The 13,637-nt window shown below is 37.1% G+C and overlaps 1 protein-coding gene across 1 annotated transcript; it reads left to right on the top strand.

Moving 5' to 3' along the window:
* Nucleotides 1–9,874: 9,874 nt before the first annotated feature.
* LOC110805773 (uncharacterized) lies at nucleotides 9,875–13,183 on the top strand. The gene is made up of 3 exons (XM_022011395.2): nucleotides 9,875–10,172; nucleotides 12,442–12,551; nucleotides 12,625–13,183. The coding sequence occupies exons 1-3, from the start codon at nucleotides 10,004–10,006 to the stop codon at nucleotides 12,919–12,921; spliced, it is 576 nt and encodes a 191-aa protein (XP_021867087.1). The 5' UTR covers nucleotides 9,875–10,003; the 3' UTR covers nucleotides 12,922–13,183.
* The last annotated feature ends 454 nt before the right edge of the window (nucleotides 13,184–13,637 follow it).

Raw genomic sequence — 13,637 nt, 5'->3', positions numbered from 1 at the left:
TAGCCTAGTCTAGTCAAGTGTGATCTTCAAATTAATATGCTTTACCTGCGCTTATTTATGTTCATTAGTATCATGTTAGGATTGTTCGTTTAATAGTATCATGTTAGGATTATTATTGTTTTAGTATGTAGTACTCAGCTTTGCTGATTACGTGCTTTGTTTGTGTGTGTTGATCATGGCTATGCCTTATTGATCCTGTGATGACCCATCTTTGGTGAGCAGTCTCTAAGGATCAATAAGTGTTGCTCATCTACAGGTTTGAAGATGATGCATCATGGGGATCGGGATTAGAAAGCTTGTATTTAGTTTCGCTTTGCTAAGTAACTTGGTTTGTTAATTTAGACTTTAAACTTATCGTACTATTTATATTCCCTTATTTTCGTTGGTTGATTTTTGGGATTAAACCTGTAATCGATTATTTATAAACCCAAAGTTAGTTTTATGTTTTCCGCTGCAAAATTCTGAATAAGCCGTTACGTTTTCACACTGGCGATAATACTTTGATAATTCTCTATAGTTATATTTATAAAAAGGGTTATTTTAGAAAAAGGGAATTGTCGGGGTATTACAAAGTGGTATCAGAGCCAGGTTTTACTTCAAAAATACGTACTTTTTTTTGGGGGACCAAATTCATTTTATTTTGTTTGAAAGTATACTCATATTTCTTATTTAAGCTCTAAATTAACTTATTTATTCAAAACTTTTCCTTTATGTGAATTAAGTACGTTTTTCTTTCTTTTCGAAATTAAATTAAATATATTCAAAAAAAAATCTTATTCCTTAAGAATATTTATTCGTTTAATAAATATTTATTCGTTTAATAAAAATTTCTTATTATTTATTCGTTTTTTTTTTTAAAAATAAAAATTATTTTATTTATTCGTTTATTATTAACTCGTTTAATAAAATTATTTCTTACTAATCGTTCTTGTTTTATTCTTTAAATTCTTCAATGTTTGACCTATTATGATTTATTATGAGAGATGGGTAATATAGGAAGGGGCATATAGGATAGAATTATATGTGCATTGGTAGTTAATTGCTAGCACAAGAATTTATTTGTTATGTGCATGTTTTAAATGTTTAAGTGTTGCATTTAAATGTGCATTAGAGAGATTGTTTGATTCCATCGAACTTATTGCTTTATTGAACTTTGATTATGGTTTGGTTGGAAAATCGTTAGTGAGACCTTAAGTTGTTTCTTTCAGGAATAAAATATCTAGCATCCATCATTGTTCATTACTTACTTAACAAAATGCCATACCTAGAGCTCAAGAATAGGTTTAAAGAGATGAATTTTGAGGATGAAACCCCAAATTTGGCTAAGTATGGGACTAGGGATGGTGAGGTGGCAAGTGAGTCTCATCAAGATGAAGACATGGGAGAAGACTCAGACCCGGAGGAAGAGTTTGACGATTACTAAAGACCTAGATTTCACTCCGCAAGTTTCCAAAGAAAGAACAGATAGGCGAAATGCCACAAGAGTTTGAAGTTGTAATAGTTAATTAATGCTTTTATGTTTTAAGGAATAAGTAGCAAAGCTACATCAGTTTAAAGTTAAAACAATAGAAGTTTGAGTTGTTCTTTATTGTTTTCAAGCATGTAATAAACCTTTATAGAGTTAGCAATAAAAGTTAAAGCATTCGTTTCCAATTTGAGAATTCCATAATTCGCCCAACAATAGTTTAAATTTATGTCATAGAACCTTTATTTTATTTTAGGACAAACACAATGTTACGATTTAGGAATTGTTATCAACATTTTGTTTCGAGGAATAAAAGTTAGAATATTGATAATCCAAATGATCAAGAGTTTATTTTGGGCACGCGAATGGGAATATTATTACTTAATTGTTGTGATTGAACTTCCATTCATTGGTTTTCAAATTGTAGGTCCTTGATGGGGATATTTTTCATGAATGAGTGACGATGATTGCTCTATTATTGGTGTACATTCTTGAATAAGTGTTTGTTGATGCGATCTCTATGATCAAATCTAAATTTCTTTCGTAGAGGTGACATATGAGTTATGTATCGTAGAGTCATTAATTTTAGGTCGCACACTAGAATGGCAAGCAATAGTGAGTTAGTTGCTGCTATTCGCCTTTTGGCGGAAAGGCTGGCCCAAGAGAGAACTAAGCGTCCCGATTCTGATGGGGACATGTTTGAGAGACTAGCCAAGGTTAAGCCACCGTATTTCAAGGGTCAAGCAGATCCTACCTTCCTGGAGAACTGGATTAGGGAGTTTGAGAAACTGTTTGAGGCTGTGAGTTTCCTAGAAGTATGAGAGTAGGTCAAGCTGTCCTATATCTAAAGGATGAGGCCGATCTGTGGTGGAAGAAAAAGGGGGTTAGACTTAGGGATGCTGAAGAATTTAATTGGGATTCCTTTGTTACTGCTTTGAGGGGAAAGTTTTATCCTCCTTTTATGAGAAAACAGAAAGCCCGAGAATTTATAAACCTTAGAATGGGGAGTATGACTATTGCAGAATATTACAGTAAATTTATAACACTATCGAGGTTTGCACCTGAGGTTGTAGCCACGGAGGAACTAAAAGCTCAAAGGTTTGAGCAAGGGTTGACTGATGAGATCCAATTAGGATTAGGTGGGGAAACCTTTACATCCTTGGGTATTGTGTATGGGAAAGCTGCTCATATTTATGGTTTGCAGTCTAGAAGGGACAAGAAAACTATTGTTGTTGGGGAGAAAAGAAAAGAGTTTAATGTTGGGGAAAACCAAGAGAATTTTAAAAGAAATATGAATGAAAATGGGAATGAGAATGGAAACTTTCAAGGAAGAAACAAACAGGGTCACAACAATAGGAACCAATCTAAGAGAGTGTATCACTGTAAGATGTGCAATAACAACCATCCTGGTAGAAATTGTAAGGGAGAATTAATGAACTGTAACTATTGTCAGAAAAAGGGGCATAGGAAGTATGAGTGCTTTACTAAGCAGAAAAAGGAACAAAATGGTAATGGGAGTGGTAACCAGGTGAAGTCGTGATTTAACCAGACAAGAAATTAAAGTTCGAAGCCTATAAAGTCGCAGAATAACCTAGGGAACCACAGTAAGTCTGTCAATGAGAACAACAACCAGAATAAGGCTCCGGGCAAACCGTTCATGATGACTAAAAATGAAGCTGAACATTCTGCAGACGTAGTTCATGGTACTTTTCTATTAACTCCGTGCTAGTTAAAACATTATTTGATTCGGGAGCAACTTATTCTGTTGTTTCGTCATCTGTTGTTAAGAGTCTGAATTTAGTAGATTTTAAGGTGATTGATTTACCTGTTAATATACCTACTGGTGTAACCATAGGGTATATCAAGTTGTTTAAGAACTTGTCTTGGAAGATAAAAGATTGCATTTTCCTTCTGATTTGATAACGTTTGATATGAGGGACCTAGATGTAAGTCTGGGGATGGATTGACTAAGTTTGTACAAGGCTAAGGTAGACTGTGAAATTCAGAAAGTAAGTTTAAGGAACCCTATTAGAAGGTTGACCTCATATAGACGTTTTGGAGAAGTCGAATAACCTTTAGTTATTTCTGTAATGCAAGTGAGGAAATTGATGAATAGAGAGTGTGAACGATTTTTCTGTAATGTGTTAGAGGTGAGTAAAGAAGTTGGAGTGAAAATCGAGGATGTTTCCATTGTGAGTGGATTCATTGATGTGTTTCCGAGTGAAATTGCAAGTATGTTACCAGCTAGAGCATTTGAGTTCACTATAGAGTTAAATCCTGAAACGACACCTATAAATGAGCTAATTAGGACACAATTGCAAGAGTTGTTTCGTTAACGGGTATATTAGGCCTAGTGCGTCACCGTGGGGAGCTCCTGTGTTGTTTATTAAGGAGAAAGATAAGAGTATGGAATTATGCATCGAATTTAGAGAACTAAACACCATCAAGAACAAGCACCATTTGCCTAGGATAGGTGACATGTTGGATTAATTGAATTGGGCGAGTGTGTTCTCGAAGACTGAATTGTGTTTGAAGTACCACCAATTGAGGATAGCTGATAAGGGCCTAAGGCCTCATTAGGATTCGTATTGTCATTATGGGTTTAGAAAAAATGCCTTTTGGGTTAACCAATGCACCTGCCATAATATGGATTTGAGGAATAAGATTTTCTACGAATTCCGAATTAAGTTCGTTATTATGTTATTGATGATATCCTGATTTATTCAAGGAATGAGAAAGAGCATGACAAACACTTGAGGATTATTTGGAGACTCTTAGAAAGAATCTAGTTTTACTAAATGAAGTATACAAATCTTGAAGTTATGTGTGTATAAGTAACACCGACGGAAAAGTGAAGGATTGAATTGATTGAAAACTACGTTACGTAAGGGAATAAATTTAAGAGAAGATTTGAGTGGTCCAGGATCGTTTGAAATCAATTGTTGTCTTGAAAAGATGGGAATGTATGAATTGGTGAAAGTGCTAAGAGTTAAGCCCAAGAGTTATACATCCATGAACGGCGTAGTGAGGTTCACTAGAAAGGGAAAGCTGAGTATAAGGAGTTTCTGTAGATCCTACTAAGAATCAAGCTGTGAGTGAGTGACCTACTTCAAAGAAACGTGTCTGATATCTGAAGTTTCCTAGGCCTAGCTGACTATTATAGGGGGTTTGTGTAAGACTTTTCGAACAAAGAAAAAAAAACCAATGACCAACTTGATGAAAAAGGAATCGAAATTCGAGTGGAGTGAGAAATGTGAGAAAGCTTTCTAGATTTTAAAAGAGCGTTTGACCTCCGCACCTGTCGTCGCGACAATTGAAACCTCATGAAATCAATTACCCTACCCATGACCTAGAGTCAGCTGTTATTGTGTTCAGTTTGAATGATTTGGAGACATTATCTTTTTGGGGAAACATTTGAGATCCTTACCAACCATAAAAGTCTAAAACTTTGGCAAAAAAGTCTAGTGAATCTTGGGGACGACATTGAAAATGAGTACTGCTTTCCACCTGCGATCGATGGACAAACTGAGATTACTAACGGAAAATATGTTGAGAGCCTGTGTTATTGACTTTAAGGGTAATTGGGAAGACCATCTAGATTCGATCGAATTTCTTGCAACAATAGTTACTATGTGAGCTTTAAGATAGCACCTATTGAGGCATTGTGTGGAAAGAAGTGTAGAAATCCCACTTGCTACGATTTTAGTGGACATATAGCGTTGGGGAAATGATTCGATAAAGTAGAAATATCCAAAGTTATTCCCTGAGATGAGTTACGAGGGCGTAACTCGATTTCTTTAAGGGGGGTAGAATGCGATAGAAATTCGCGCTTTTTACCTATTTTTATGGTATTTTTATGCATTTTTATGCTTATTTTAGCAAATTATGCACGTTGATGCAAGTAATTAGATTCTCTGCATAAGAAAAGCGTGTTCATGAGTAACACAAGCAGCTTTGACTTGGCAAAAGAGTCACATAGGTGGCATAAGTACTTCTCTAGTAAGATTAAGATAAAAGCTTTTGGGGAAAATATGGGAAATTTCGTGTCAAGTTTCGGGACGAAACTTCTTTGAAGAGGGGTAGATTGTAATCCCCCGTAAATTTATAAATTTTATTAATATATTTCAACGTATATTATTTATATTTAAATTGAATTTATGAATTTTAGTAATAAATATATAATTAACGTATATTTATTTTATTTTAATTACGTTCTAAATATTTAACGATTTATGAAATCAAAATAGTTTTGAATTTTACTTTGAAAAGAATTCGAATTCAGAAAACAATCCGAATCGATTTTTGATGCATACACTCAAACCCAAATCCAAATCCTAGCCCAAATTTTGGAAAAGCCCAAATAGATAAAACCCAAAATTGACTCACAAGTTTCACTCCTCTCAAACCCACATACAATTCACGTAAAACCCAAAGCAACCAAAACCCTTCTATTTCACGTGAACAGGAACCGCAAACCCCTTGCTTCAGCCACCAGCCCTCCTCCACCGTCGCACCACAGTACCTGGTTGCAGCCTCCAACACGCCGTCGCCTCCCTGCCCAGCCGCCGGCCTTTCTTCCCTGCTCCATTCTCCTTCGCGAGCACCATTGTTCCCTCCTCTCCCTCTTTTCTTTTTCTTCTTCACTGCTTGCACCAACATCCACCTCCGACCACTTCGGCAAGCCTCCTCTGCAAACCAGCGTCGTCGCGTCGACCAACCACCGCCTTCAGTTGGTCGACGTCGCTGCCCTTCCAGCCAGCAACACCTCTTCTCCCCTCTCGTGTCTTCTCTCTTTTACCCTCCTCCTTTCTTCTTGCGCGGGTCAACTGCAGCCCCCAACGCGACCCTGCACCGCAATGGCACCAGCCGTGCACGCCACCTGTTGTCGCCGCCCAGCTTGCTCCGGCCAACCTTCCCTCCTTCTCTCTTTTGGTTAAATCTTAAACCCTAAACTAATTAATGTTTTAATTACGTTTTATTAATATAATTCATGTTTTCCTTGAATTAAATTATAGTTTTTATGGGTTAATGATGAATTTTAGATTTTATGTTTTGCATAATTAATAATTTTAATTTCAGATTATATGATTGAATTGAAATAAGCATTTTAATTATTAAAATATGAATTTTTAAGGTTTTTAATGATTTCAAATCATGGTAGGATGTTTATGAATTATTAAAGTTATGATTTTATGATTTTAAGCATGTTGAATATAGTTTGGGAGTAGTTGAAATTAGTTATATTGCTGAAAATTTAAAGTACGATGTTTGCAAAGAGTTTTCAACAAATTTCAATCACTAATTCAATAATTATGATGCTAGGAAATCAAAGGTTTAAGTTTTGATATTGGGGAATGTTCTAAATATGTTTAGGATGCATTTAGAATGCTTTATTATGGTTGCCAATGATTAGAAATTGATTGGGATTATTTGTTGGTTGTTTTAGGAGGAGAATTCTCTTTAGGCGACTTTTGAATTATTAAAGTGGTCTCGCATTTTGTTTACACAAGGTACGTACATACATGTGTGCTTGGAATGTGTGTTATCTGTTGAAACCAAATTGAAATTTATTGATGAACTTGATTGTGTTGGAATTTCATGTTTAATATTGTTGGATGGACATGTTGAACATACGTATTTCGTTACAAGGATTATAACATGTTAGTAGATGATTGATTTAGATCGATTGTTCATTGTTCCCTTTTAGTTTTTCACTACTTTATGAGGGTCGTGGACCTTGTTTAGTAAGTTGAAACCTTATACCCATATAGAGGGGTTGATCAGTATTAAAGGAAAGGTTGAATTTAATTGGAATGAGTCTTGTTTGATACCTTTGTGATCACTTACTTAATTCCAAGATAAAAGCAGTTGTGAATAAATGTGGATTGTATGCCTTATGTGATTGTTGAGTCATAACAGAGTTTCAATTTGTAAATCGAGTAAAGTGAAACTGAGTAGCAATAGCTTTAGACTGTGCACGTCTAAAGTGACGGACAAACAGGAGTTGGGGTTCATGGTGGTAGCCCATGGCCTTTATCTCGGACCGAATTGATCACCGTGTCCTATTTTTATTCAAACGTTCCTCGATATCGCAGGTCACTGAGGTTACGGAGTCGCGCCCGTACCTCGTCTTCCTTAGTGAAGCCTCTAGCTAGAAAACTCGGTCCATTGTCTATTTCAATTAAAATAATATTATTGTTATAAAAGTTCTAGTCCAGTCTAGCCTAGTCTTGTCAAGTGTGATCTTCAAATTAATATGCTTTACCTGCGCTTATTTATGTTCATTAGTATCATGTTAGGATTGTTCGTTTAATAGTATCATGTTAGGATTATTATTGTTTTAGTATGTAGTACTCAGCTTTGCTGATTACGTGCTTTGTTTGTGTGTGTTGATCATGGCTATGCCTTATTGATTCTGTGATGACCCATCTTTGGTGAGCAGTCTCTAAGGATCAATAAGTGTTGCTCATCTACAGGTTTGAAGATGATGCATTATGGGGATCGGGATTAGAGAGCTTGTATTTAGTTTCGCTTTGCTAAGTAACTTGGTTTGTTAATTTAGACTTTAAACTTATCGTACTATTTATATTCCCTCATTTTCGTTGGTTGATTTTTGGGATTAAACCTGTAATCGTTATTTATAAACCTAAAGTTAGTTTTATGTTTTCCGCTGCAAAATTCTGAATAAGCCGTTACGTTTTCACACGGGCGATAATACTTTGATAATTCTCTATAGTTATATTTATAAAAAGGGTTATTTTAGAAAAAGGGAATTGTCGGGGTGTTACAATTACCCTCATATTTGGGGGGAAAAGTATGGGCCGAAAAACTAACCCCAATCCAGGCATTTGGTTAAAGCCCATATTTATTACCCCATTAATTGTTACACCGCATTCCCCCCAATCCAGGCGGGCCCTTAATGTGTTGAGAGTATGAGATCCGAGGTGACATAAGCGGTCATGCCAAGTGCTAGTGGTAATGGCGACATATCTAGAAGGGAAAGACTGCTGGGTAATTGGCGGGGAATTGGTGATCGGGTACAAGTCTCCTCCATGGCTGTCACATCTCATAATAACCCTCTTTGTTCGAAGATCTTTCACAGAAACCCCAATGAGATCAAACTCAACAAATACTTGATTATCGGTAGCGAATTGTCGTACTGACACAAGATTTTTGATTAAATTGAGTGCAACAAGAACATTATTTAGGGACAGGGATAGGGATGTCAGTGGGGCGGGTTTCGTGGGAGACCCGCCCCGCATCCGCCCCAAGTAGGCGGAGATGGAGGTAGGTTTGGCGGGTGATGGGGCGGGGATGGGTATAGAAATCGTACCCGTCATGGGTGATGGGGCGGGTGTGGATTTTGTGTTGAACCCGCCCCATCCCCGCCCGCCCCGCCCCATCCCCACTCGCCCCGCTTCATACCCGCCATGGGTGATGGGGTGAGTTTGTATTTATGTGCATGTTTAGGTGATAATATGAATTTAGGTGAGAATTTTAAGTTTTTTGTTTAGATTTTTTTTGTTATGACGGGTATTTTTTCGATTATATATGTCTCTTTAGTCGTAAGGTATTTTTTTTCCTAAAGTTAACTTTCATTACTTCGTACATATGGAAAATATTTGCTTAATAAGAAAAATTAGGCGGATATTGGCGTGGGTATGGGGCGGGGATAAGACGGGGATGGATACCCAGTTGGGTGGTGGGGCGGGGATGGATTTTAGTTTATACCCGTTGGGGCGGAGATGGGGATGAATTTTGTACCCGCTATGGGTGATGGGGCGGGGATGGGGATGAAAATTTTAGGTGGGGATGGGGATGGAGGGACATACATCCGCATCCGCCCCGCCCCATTGACATCCCTAGACGGGGAAGGGTAAGGAGGGGTAATTGAGAATGCCCCAAAGTGGTATTAGGATTTAGGAATTGTCTGGTCATTACCAACAATAATTTGACTTGAAATTATGGTACTTAGAGAGTAAATGGAGATTATCTGTATAAGAAGTACGTCATATGAGACGTTGCTCCCATATCAAAATACCATAAGTTATCGGACGGCGTAGACCTGATCAAAAGGCGGGCCGGGCCGAGGACAAAGAGTTCATCCCATTATGCCGGGCCGAGACGGGCCAAGCTTCGGCTAATTTTTTGTGCCCAAAACCCGCTATTTCGGGTTAAAATTAGCGAGCTTTTCGGGCCAATTTCGGGCCGGACCAAATTTATAACCAACTTTGTCGTTTTACGTTTCCCAAAACCCCGCAAATTTTTTTAAAAGTCCAGGTTGGGCCCGATAATTGGGCTGAAATAATCATCCCCAAACCCGGTTTTTCGGGTCGGGCCGGCCCGGGCCAGCGGCCCAGGTCATGTCGATCAGCTCTAGGACGCGCGAGAAAGAAGAATCTAGGATATCAGCCAAAGACACAACCAGTTGAGTTGACACGTAAAATCCAGCGAATTAGGGTTTATCGTCCTTGAAAAAATTGGGCATTTCAACAAAACTCTTCCTTTTCTGTCTGTCAAATTCCTTTAATTCCGACAATGAAGAACACTAAACCAAACACCGAATCCATCAACATGAACAACAACAACTACAACAATAAGAATAAGATGAAGAAAAACATGCAGAGATTGGGCGGCACAGGCCTTTCTCTTGAAGCCTTTGCCAATGCCAAATCCAGACAAAACTCCTACAATCCTGCTTTGCTAAGTATGTTATCCTCTCTCTTCGTTCCAAAATGCAGTCTTCTTTGATTTTTTTTTTTTTTTTGTTTTTTTATTTTATTTTGGAATATGGGTATTGTTTAATTGCTCGAATTTCGGGGGGTTTTTTTAAAAAAAATTCTGGGTGTTAATCGTTCTTGGTTTTGATGACATGATTGTTGATTGTGGGATATTTTGTTTCGCAGTGTTGTGATTATTGGACTAATTTTTATTGGTTGTTTGTGCGTTTGTATTTGTCATATTGATTTTTGAATGAAGATTGTCAATTTACTGGGAAATTTGTTCAGTGTTGGGTAGAAGGAACTGGATTAAATTACACACTAGAGGTTCTTTCATCACTCTTGTTGATACTGAAGTAGCTGTTGGTTGGATATAAAGGGTTCATTTAGCAAAGAGCGTCAGTTTATTAGTTTGTTATCCTATGTAGGTGCATCTTAGGATTCTAGGGCATTATTTTTCAGCTTACTGTAGAAGTGTAATTTATGGTGAAGTAGATCGACCAAGGCAGCTCTGGCGCAAAGTACAAACCTTATAAGTCTAGCGCAAAGTACAAACCTTATAAGGATCCCAAATCACCAATTGTCAATATAGGTCGGTTCACAGGCTTCGGCAGCATGTGATTCACTATTAGGAAATTGTAATTTAATGAACTTTGACATAGGACAGGTGATACATACCTTCATTTGGTCAGTAATATTAGGTTTAAGTGTAACAGATATATAGCAGAGATGGGAAGCAGTTTAGTGAGCTCTTCTAATTGTTGTTTGTAAAATCCATATTTTGTTAGATGAGATTGGTTGTTTGAGGTCAAGTATGAGTCCAATTATCAACTATTCTACTTAGTTAGAAACCTGTGCAGTCTTTTCAGTTTTTATTTAATAGTCTAACAGAACCGGAATTCCAATTTGAAGAACCTCTAACAGTTTGTTTTAATGACCATGTAAAAACGATGACGCAACTTACCTGCAGTGAGTCACAGATTATGTCTTAGACAGCAGTCTCAGTTAAATTTATGTATATAAGGCGTATATGAGATTGTCATCATCAAATATGTAGCATCAAAATTTCCTAACTGCATGTGTTAATCCCGCCTTTTAAGTCATCTACCTTACTAATTCAGGTTTTAAATATTATGTAGTTTAATATTTGGATTTCTATTAGGTGAAATTTTTATCATACCATTGCTGTTTCTCTAAGACTTGGACTAACAGGTTAAGTGGTTTGTGTGGACTTGTTTTCCCGCTGCCAAGAACTTTCATTTATGTTCAATAGGTTCTTTAGTGTGTGTGCGTGTGTGTGTGTGGTGGGGGGGGGGGGGGGGGGGGGTTGATGCGTTACTGCATTTCATAACCTGTGGATAGCAAGCACATTCGCTGAGTGTGTCTGCTGATTGAGGAACTTTGCTGTTTTCCAATCAGCTCAATACCTCCACCCAGATTAAATTGTAGAAAGCTTCTCCTGGTTTACTGGAGATAATGCGAGTGAAATATTGTGATTTATTGGTCTCTAGTGGTATTTCTTTATCTAGGGAGTGCGAAAATGGAGTGACAGCAAGGCATGAATGGCGGTGAATTGATGGCGAGTGGTTCGTTTAGGTGGTGTAGGTATGTCATGTTGCATTGAGACTTGAGAGGGTTAGAGTTACAAAAAGGAAATGCACTTAAAGACAATAACAAAATTTTCATTTAATCTACATTTATTTTTGAAATTGCAGTTGCTTATTGCATATCATGAAAAACAAACAATTTCGGATTGTAAAGTTTTGCATGTTTATGGCTGAGGAACAAACGTTTAATCTGTTAGGGAAAGTTTGCGGACAAGTTTACTCAGACTTGCCTATTAGTACAAGTGCTAGACTGGCATTTTTTGGTCCACGGTGAAGGGTCAAGTATTCGTACTTCATAACCCATCTCGTAGTGCTGAGTATCTAAGTAATGTAATACTACGTACGACACTCGAGTTGGGATGAAGAGTTTCTGTAACATAGGATGTTTTAATGGAACTTCTTGATTTGGTATCTTTGACCCTCCAATAAGATGAGATCATTTCGTTTTAATTTCACGTTCAATATTGACCATGTGAGAAATTTAGGAGCTGTTTGTTGGAATGTTGAGTGAAAAGAGCCTGTGTCTTTACCTTTTATTAATTTATGTTGGTGTTGCAATAATATGTTAGTTAAAACTTATCTGGGTTTTGATTTTTGCTGTAATGGTGATATACTGACATGATATATTTACATCTTTCCATCATTTTAGAGAAAAAGAGAGAATTTTACAGGAATGCTAAACATGTAAACAAATACAAAAAACTGCTGAAGCAACAAAATCAACCAAATGATCAATCCATATCTGTCGAACCTGATGAGGTATTGTACTCCTTTTTGTTATCTTAAATGAAAGCTCGGCGTGAGTGTAACATTCAATGTTGGGTGGTTGTAGGTGAATGAATCTAGGGTTACCGGTGAGACAAGTAAGGAAGACAAGAAAAGCAGAAAAGGATCATACAGTTTGCAAGACTTGTATGTGAAGAAACACGAAGAACAAGAGAAAGCAAGGATGGAAAGAGATTCCTTTTTCAAAGCAAGGAAGGAAGAAAAGGATAAGGCTGAATCCCGCAGAAAAGATTTACGGGAAAAGATGTTTAAAAGAACACGGAAAGGTCAGCCAGTCATGAAATATAGAATTGAGCAAATTTTGGAGACATTACAGGGTTCTACTTCTACTTCTACATCGTAGTTGTCTGCTTCTTTCTGGGTCGAACTTCTAACTGCAAGAATCTGAATGACGATCAGCTCTTCGCTTATTTGATGATAAAAATTAAGTCATTTTAAGTTGAATCCGTCTGTAACAGTTGAGGTGTGAATCATTTGATGCTCTGGTTGTAGTTAGATCCTGTAAAATTTTGCTCTATAATGCATAGCAGAATACACAATTTTGGACCAAATCTCAACTTTAGATGCTTGTTTCCAAATGTAAGAGAAAAAAAAGTTTTGTTTATCATCGTTCTAAACTAACAAGCATTCCATATGAAATTCGAAGAAATAAAGATGTGCTTGCTGAATGCTCACCACTGGCATAACCAAGAGCAATTCCAAGTGCCCTTCCATTTCCAGAGTAGGGTTGGACTGTTTGTCCGTGACTCTTTTTCAAGTCAAACCTATTAAACATTTGATAGAAATCGTCATTTAGGATGTTTGGAAGAAAAAAAACTCACATTTCCTATAATGGTAAATTTTATAATGGATTTCTAAACACACATTGTAAATGGATATCCTATAAATGGATTTGAGAAAATGACAGAAACAACACTTCTACTTTCTTAATTATGAGTTAGGACACAGTGGCAGCTAATTAGCTCAGTTTGAAAACACAAACACCATTGTTAGCATATGCCCAATACTTGAGTCCTAAATGAATCTGGACATTCACAAGCCACCAAATGGTATAAGGAA

This window comes from Spinacia oleracea, chromosome 6 (genome assembly GCF_020520425.1).
Source record: "Spinacia oleracea cultivar Varoflay chromosome 6, BTI_SOV_V1, whole genome shotgun sequence".
NCBI lineage: Eukaryota > Viridiplantae > Streptophyta > Magnoliopsida > Caryophyllales > Amaranthaceae > Spinacia > Spinacia oleracea.
Note: the sequence above shows the minus strand (reverse complement) of the source record. Positions and strands in the feature narration are given on the sequence as shown.